Here is an 8774-nt window from a genome sequence, read left to right on the forward strand (position 1 = left end):
ATTTGAAATAGAATATTTTCAGAGCACAATAAACAATAAAAGTTTTGGCACGTCTGTGAAATTCAGAAGCCCGAAAACATGTTAAAGGCGTGCTTCTTTAAGGACAGTTGAGAGAGGAGAGCAGAATAGGTACTGAGCGAAGAGGAGCTATTCACCCGTCCTCCACACGGCAGTGCATCGGGACTGAGGTGTGAGGAGAGGGGGGAGACTCTGGGCTGCTCAGGGTAACAGGGTTGTAGTGATAGGTCTGAGAAGGCCACATCTGTACTTGGGGTCTGAGGTGCAACATAGACCGGCCCTGTGTGGGTGAAGGAGGCTAAGGGGCAAATTGATGGGGAGGTGTACAGAGACAGAGAGAGTACTTGGGGGTACACAGAAATGCAACAAATATTGCATGCAGGGCAGAACTTGGAAGATATCTACTATTGGTGAAAATACAAAAAAGAGCATGCAAATTTTATTACCATGTACTGTCCTCAAAACCAGAGTGCCCTTCTACAGAGGAGAACCCACCCAGAGAGAGATCCTTTTGATTACCTCATATCAAAGCACAATTTGAATCTTAATACACTTGACATGTCTCCGGCAAAGCTAAAACATATAGAAAAATTAAAAGTTCAAAGATGAATATTACAAATATTGAAAACAGATTATAAATTGGAACCATATTTAACAAATATCAAAGATTACAAAAAAAGGAAACTTCTAACTTCCTTTAGAATTAGTGAACACTCTCTGGAAGTTGAGAGGGGTAGGCACAGACAGACATGGAAACCAAGACATGACAGGCTATGTCTACAATGCCACGAAGGAGTGGTAGAGGATGAGTTGCACTTCCTCACAGAGTGTAAAAACTACACCCTGGTTAGGAGAAAATGTTATGACCACATTGGCAAAATTGCTCCCCAATTCCCCATGCTACCCAATGAAGACAAGTATTTGTTGGCAGGGTACAATTGTGCGACAATAGCAATAGAATTTCTGACAGAGTGTCATAGATTGAGAAAGTGAGTCCTTTTCCGTCCTACATTGTATTGTATTACTTTGCCTAATTAGTATATATTTCATTATTATTATATATATATTGTATTGTTAAAAGTATTATTATTATTATTATTATTTAAATCTGTACAATTATACCAGATGTGTAAGCTTTGGCAACACAATGTTTTTATTTTGTCATGCCAATAAAGCTAATTTGAATTGAATTGAATTGAGAGAGAGAGGGAGACAGAGAGAGAGAAGGAGAGAGAGAGAGAGAGAGAGAGAGAAGAGGGGGAGAGAGAGGGAGGGAGAGAGAGAGAGGGAGAGATAGAGGGAGAGATAGAGAGAGAGGGGGGTAGAGGGTGAGTGAGAGGGAGAGATAGAGAGAGAGGGGGGTAGAGGGTGAGCGAGAGGGAGAGATAGAGAGAGAGGGGGAGATAGAGAGAGAGACGGAGAGAAAGGGGGAGAGGGAGGGAGAGAGAACGAGAGGGAGAGACAAAGAGAGAGAGAGGGGAGAGAGAGAGGGGAGAGAGAGGGAGGGGGAGAGAGAGGGGGAAGGAGAGAGAGGGAGGGGGAGAGAGGGAGAGAGGGGGGAGAGAGAGAGGGAGAGAGAGAGAGAGGGAGAGAGAGAGGAGGAGAGAGAGAGGGGGAGAGAGAGGGAGAGAGAGAAAGAGAGAAAGAGAGAGGGAGAGAAAGAGAACCCTGCCCATCAGCTCCTCAGCGCGGCACAGAGACAGAGGCGTCCAGATGGCTGCTGTGTGATTGGGCGGAAACGGGAAGCAGCTGTGGCCAGCGCTGAACCCCCTACGCTTCACTGGGACCTAACAGGGGAGGGACGACATTTGCATGAGAGGGATAATCTGGCCAACACACTCTCCCCCAGTCTAAATCCCAGATCTCACTTCCCCTTTCCATTTCAGCTGCATCTCTTAAACCAGTCAATGAAATACCCCCACCGCAAAAAAAAAATCACAAATGATTCAACTGGCAGGAATTCTGGGGTTTACCTTACAGAATAGTGTTGGGATTTTTCTTAAGAAATACAGACATTGATGACAGAAAAAGAGGACAAAATCCCAGAAGACACACCTCATGACAATATCTGTTTATGTTTATGTAAATGACTGAAGCATCAGATATATCAAACAATTTATCATTTAGGAAATATTCTACCCAATATTAAGGCAAAGCATATCCTCCTGTGTGATGATACTGTGGAGCCCCCATTTCTCGAAGCATCACCCAACAAACCCTAAGACAGGCTGGAGGAGAGAGATGAAAGCGGCATCTCAGAGTGATCTCCTCGCTGGCTCCAGTGGAATTCTGCGCGCCGGTGCCCCTGCTCCCGCTGTGGGGAGTCCTGCTGGAGACGCAGCCTTCCATCTCCCCTATGGGATGGACTCGCCATTTGCACTGCTGGCTAGTTTTACAAAGTTTCAACACTGCGGCCAACCACACACAACCCTGAAATATTCATTACCAACTTGACAAAAAGATGAAAAATATATGAAACCCTTTTTTCATGGGCTTCCAGTTTCTCAAAGATTGTTTCATAAAAATTACATGACTGTTTCATTTCATGTGAGCACAATCTATAATCGGCGCCTCCTCTTCTGGAGAGTGAGTGTCACAGCGATGAGGGGCGGTGAGTTTAAAAGAGACCAAATGAAACTCTCTGTGGACACTTGATGCTTTAGAGTGCCTCTACCTCTCTTTCAGGAGTGCATTAAGGGGGCAAAAAGTTTTAAAATATGAAGGGAAATGAGGCTTGCATGTTTTTAGTATATAAATGTTTATTTTTTTTTACATGAGATAATTTTAAAAGACATATAGGCTATAATGGCTGACAAATGCATAACCTAAAAAAAGAAATGATGAAATCAGTGTATAATAATAATTAGGCACAGTATTGTTTATGCATACTTCCTATTTGTGATGGACAAAAGCAACATAAGCAGCTCCGACTAATGAATAGCTAAACTATTCACATATTTACAATCAGGCACTTCCTAAAAATGCTATGGTCAGTTGGGAAGTACGAATACCAGTGATGTGACCTCACTGCCTATTAGTCACTTCAAAGAAAGGTGTATCTGCAGACTGAGGCCATGGTAATGGAATATTAGGCCTATCAATACCAAAGGTTATGCTGGATCTTGGAGGGAGACCAAAGCTGGGATCTCGAATTTTGCCTGCAATTGTTTTGGCACCCAGACTGCCCTAACAACTGCCACTACCTATCTGTGAACAAACACATAATACAGATATACAGTCATGGACGAAAATGTTGGCACCCTTGCAATTCTGTCAGGTAATGCACCACTACTCCCAGAAAAGAGTTGCAATTACAGATGCTTTTGTATTCACATGTTTATTTACCTAGTTTGCATTGGTAAAACACAAAAAATCTGACAAATAATGCCAAATCTGACTTTATTCCACATAAAACTAAAAAAAGGGCCGGACAACATTGTTGGCACCCTTAAGAAATAATTGTATTTTAGGCATGTAATTCTCCTTTAATCTTTATTTAAACTCACCTGTGGCGAGCCACAGATGCTGTTGATACAGAAATCACATTTGCAACCAATGGAGCAAAGTTGACTCAACCTTTGTGTTGTGTGTCTGTGTATACCGCGCTGAGCATAGGGAAAAGAAAGAAGAGCAAAAAATTGTCTGAGGATTTGAGAACCAAAATTGTAGAAAAGCATGGTCCATCTCCAGAGATCTTAATGTTCCTGTGTCCACTGTGCGCAGTGTCATCAACAAGTTTACAGCCCATGGCATTGTCACTAACCTCCCTGGATGTGGAAGGAAGAGAAAAATTGGTGACAGAATGCAACAAAAGATTGTTTGAATGGTGGATAAATAACCTAGAGCAACTTCCAAATAAATTCAAGCTACCCTGCAGACAAAGGGTACAACGGTGTCAGCTTGCACTATCCGTCGCCATTTGAATGAAATGGGATGCTATGGTAGGAGACCCAGAGGACCCCACTGCTGACACAGAGACCTAAAAAAGCCAGACTTGAGTTTGACAAAACTTTCTTGGGGAAGCCAAAATCATTCTGGGAGAACGTCCTGTAGATAGATGAGACCAAAGTAGAACTTTTTGGTAAAGTAGTTTACAGACAACGAAATGAGGCCTTCAAAGAAAAGAACACGGTCCCTACAGGCTAATATGGTGGAGCTGGACCGATGTTTTGGAGTTGCTTTGCTGCTTCTGGAACCTGATGCCTTGACTATGTGCATAGCATCAGGAAATCTGAGGACTGCCAAATCATTTTTGGGCGCAATGTAGGGCCCAGTGTCAGAAAGTTGGGTCTCCGTCAGAGGACATGGGTCTTCCAGCAGGACAATGACCCATAGCACACTTCAAAAAGTACCCAGAAATGGTTAAGACAAAGCACTGGAGAGTTCTGAAGTGTCCGAGATGACTCCAGATCTTAATCCCATAGCACAACTGGGGCATGATCTCAAATCAGTAGTTGGCAGAAGGCACCCTTCAAATGTGAGAGACCTGGAACAGTTGGCAAAAGAAGAGTGGTCCGAAATTCCAGTAGAGAGGTGTAAGACACCTCATTAATGGTTACAGGAAGCAATTGATTTCAGATATTTGTATTTCTTTATTTTCAAGGGTGTTCTCCCCATTATAAAGTTGAGGGTGCCAATAATTTTGTCCGGCCCTTTTTTGAGTTTTATGTGGAATAAAGTCAGATTGGGCATTATTTCTCAGATTTTTTGTGTTTTTCCAATGCAAACTAAGTAAATAAACATGTAAATGCAAAAACATTTGTAATTGCAACACTTTTCTGGGAGTAGTGGTGCATTATCTGACAAAAGTGCAAGGGTGCCAACATTTTCGTCCATGACTGTAATTAGAACTCTGCCTACAGGCACACAGTTTAGAGATCATTCTCTTCTACCATCTTGGCTTGTTGTCTCTTTGCTTACACATGTTTGCAAACTGAAAGAATATGGTACAGATGTGCATTGAAATGTCTCACTAAATAATTGTTTATCCAGTAGTTTTGGAATGGAAGATAAAAGTCAATACTTTTCTTCTGATAAAATATAGCATGCACCACGTTTTTAGTATAGTAGAATTTTTTTGGGCCTTTGTCTTGCACTGTCAAAACACTGCTTTAATCTTCAGTTGTCTGACTTTCCTTAATACGGATAATATAGATGTGGAAATAAATTCAATGTCATAGATCAAGGCTTTCCAAACAGTCATGTTGTATGAGGTTTAAATAATCTGTATAATATAAAGTGCTTTTTTGCAAGTGTACACTAGCATATTGGTTTAGTATAAAGTCACCAATAGATTGCAAAAACATTACCCCAGAAATAAATACTACGCAAATAAATTGTAGCAACACTGCTAGGATTATTTTACTGCATTGGAACTGAGACTGTTGCACTGGGGATACTACTTCTACTTTCACAGTGAAATTGCAGCTTTAAAAAAGATACACGTGGTCAAATGTAGAGTAAACCTGCTTGATTTAGGGATTACACATGAAAAAGCAAAACAATGGTGAAATTATGCAAACTCTTCTTGTAAAACCATTTCATATTATCTGCTGTCACCTCAAACTGTTTCCACTCCATTTTGCCATGGGTATTCCCAAACTACATGCACAAGGACAGGAAGAGGATTGCAAGACCTGGTTTGTGGGCTGAGACTTACCATAACACCAGGATACCCTCAGGATTGAGCAACTTCCCGTGCTGTTGAGTCCCTTTTAACTTCTATAAAAAACTGGACCACGTTCAAATAAAGCTGTAGGACGTTCAATCATTGCTACACTCAATATCATTTGTTTTCACGGGACCAAGGAGGACCTCATAGTCCATATTTCAAATATGAGCAGTAACTTGGAGATGGTGTGGAGATGGCAGACCTGCAATGAAACAATGAACCCTCCCTTCCCCAAAAATCAATCTTGGCACATTTCCGCTGTCACAAGGAAAACTTGCAACTCCATGCTGGGTGCAGATTAGGCAACCTGTTCTGAGTAGCTCCTTTGCCAGAGTCTGCTGTGGTCACTAGTCATGAGAAAACTCTAATCATTACAGTTTCACTGGAACTTGAATTGGTATAGAAGAGGAATTGTACTTTATTAACCTTCTAAAGTATTGAGATAGATAACCGCAAGAAATAATGTCCTTTACATACACTTATAAGATTACATTGTGTATTTTAACAACTTTATACACACCTTATATTTTAGAAAAAAATGTAAAATACACTTTTGTTGTAATATAGTTAACATAACAAAACAGAAACATTTCTGTCATCCTTCAGCGACCGCAGCCAAAAGTGTTGTTCCAGTTCTCATACAGCTCCAGGTCTTTACTAGAGACACTAGGTCTCACTGTTCTGAGCGCCTCCTGAAAATCACTGTGGACGATGGGCCGCACCTGCTCCGCCGTGATGGTGGCCATGTCGCTCAACTGGATGCTGCGAATAGGGCCGAGTGCTGCCTCCCGGCAGAGCTGCGTCATGTCCGCCCCCGAAAAGCCCTCCGAGTTCGTGACGATGCACTCCAGCTCCTCCGCGCCCAGCTGGCTCTTCTCCCGGCTCATGAGGTTCACCACGATCTTGCGGCGGGCCTCGCCCTCGGGCAGAGGGATGTAGAGGCGCTTGGACAGCCGACGGCGCGCCGCCTCATCGATCTCCTGTGGCCGGTTAGTGGCGCCTACCACGAGGATGCGGTCATCCGCCGAGGTGGTGGCCCCGTCCAACTGCACCAGGAACTCGGTTTTGATCCGACGAGACGATTCATGCTCGCCGTCCGTGCGCTGCGACAGGAGCGAGTCGATCTCGTCGATGAAGATGACTGCAGGCTGGTGGCAGCGGGCGATGGCGAACAGTGCCCGCACCATCTTCTCGCCCTCACCCACCCACTTGGAGGTGAGGGAGGAGGCGCTGATGCTGAAGAAGGTGGCGCCCGACTGGCATGCGATGCACTTCCCGATCAGCGTCTTGCCAGTGCCCGGGGGGCCAAACAGCAGGATGCCCTTGGGGGGCCCGCGGAGGCCAGTGAAGATGTCTGGCCGCAGCATGGGCCACACCACGATCTCCTTTATCGTAGTCTTGGCGAATTCCAAGCCTGCAATGTCGTCCCAGGCCACAGGCGGCCCGTGGTCCATGATCTCACTCATGATCAACTCAATGATTTTGGGCTCAAAGTTTTTAAGCCGTTCATCAATCAGCTCTGACTCCTGAGGCGCCTCACTGGCAGCCCCAGCCTCCTCCTCCTGCCGGGGCAGAGGAGACACAAACTTAGAAAAGGTCCCCCGTGAACGGTTGGCACCCAGAGACTTCTTTGTTGCTGCTCCCCATCCAGAAGGCTGAGCTCGCTGTGGCTGCTGGGAATTCTTTTTCTGATGGTCAACAATAAGCTGCTCCCGGGCTGTTTTAAAGCTCTTACTCATGCTCTCTTCCCCTCTTATCCCTGCAGTTCGCGGATCTTGAGCCCCATGGCCAGAGTAACCCCACTTGTTATTCTCACTTGCCGAGCTGTAGAAGTTCTTTCTCTTGGAGGGGTTTGAGGAGGAGGAGAAAAACCCAGACTGGTGGTTCTGAGACCCAGTAAAGCCAGCACTGGTTGGCTGATGAGTGCCCATGATGCTACCAGTATTTTGTCCAAAGAGAGGGGAAACTCCAGACTGAGTTTTAGCTGGGAAAGAGACAGGAGGCTGACCTGACTGAGCCCAGGAGGGGATGCCCTCCCAGTCTTTGGGCCTCTCTGCAGCACTCCCTGGGAGATGAGAGGGGGCGCCTCTGCCTTCACCTCTGGAGGACTGCAGCCCCACACCATTGGGATGACAGAGTTCTGCTCTGCTTCCAGATGTAGAAGGATTCGCTGTGTTACCATGGCTCCTGTTGCTCCCACTGGACTCGCCGCCAACAACGATGTTGACATCTGCTGGCGTCACGAGGGACTTCCCCACCACTCCTGTCGAGGGCTGCATCGTCCTCTGCACACACGGCAGGCTCTGCACGCTCGACCTGCTCAGGGATGACTCCCACTTGTCACTGTGGTTCTTCTGGTTGCGCGCCACGTGCAGCGCGCTCGCCGCGTAGTTGTTGAGACCGGTGCGTGGGTCGTCCGAGTCCAGGACCGTAGCATAGCGCTCCGAGTAGGTCCTAAGCAGGCTGGCAGCAGCGGCCGGTGAAAGCTCCTGGCTCGCCCATGCATACTGAATGGCCAGGATGTGTGCCCGGTAGGCATCTGCCGTCTGTTCAGGTGTGCACGTGCCAGACAAAATGTCAAAGGACCTCTTCTGCCACTCGTCCAGGTGCACGCCGCTCATGCCTGGACTGTTCCAGCCTGCGCAAGGAGAGGGGACAGGAGCTATTAAAAATGCATGCCAAGGCCACAGCGCACCACGTACTAAATGTTCAGGGGGGCGAGACAAATGCATTTGCACTGAACACATATTGAAACTCACAAATTAATCAAATGAGTGTATTTAGCGGTTGTGATGAGTTTCAAATAGGCTAAGAAGGTGAACAACCGTTGTTCATGACACAGACATAGAGAAATATGGCTTTATAGGCACAGAAATGAAATATTGCTGTAGTTCATAATTTCAAACATTCCCAAATTAGTAATCAAGTTTAATCCTCAAAGTTTATTAGTGTAAAAAAAAAATAAGGGGCGTGGTAGACAGATGAGCACAAGAAACTATGAAACAGCAAGCTAAGATAGTTTGCATGTGTTGTTTGAGTGCATGTATGTATAGAAACTAGCTGACTTTAGTAAACGCTATATTTG

The 8774-nt window shown here is 45.3% G+C and overlaps 1 protein-coding gene across 1 annotated transcript; it reads right to left on the bottom strand.

Moving 5' to 3' along the window:
- Positions 1–6291: 6291 nt before the first annotated feature.
- On the bottom strand, positions 6292–8310 carry fignl1 (fidgetin-like 1; the record flags this gene model as incomplete). Its single annotated transcript, XM_080848808.1, has 1 exon — positions 6292–8310. One exon carries the CDS (start codon positions 8308–8310, stop codon positions 6292–6294), a length of 2019 nt encoding a protein of 672 aa, XP_080704934.1.
- Between the last annotated feature and the right edge of the window lie 464 nt (positions 8311–8774).

The sequence above is a fragment of the Sprattus sprattus genome, assembly GCF_963457725.1.
Source record: "Sprattus sprattus genome assembly, chromosome: 12".
NCBI classification, from domain to species: Eukaryota; Metazoa; Chordata; class Actinopteri; order Clupeiformes; family Clupeidae; genus Sprattus; species Sprattus sprattus.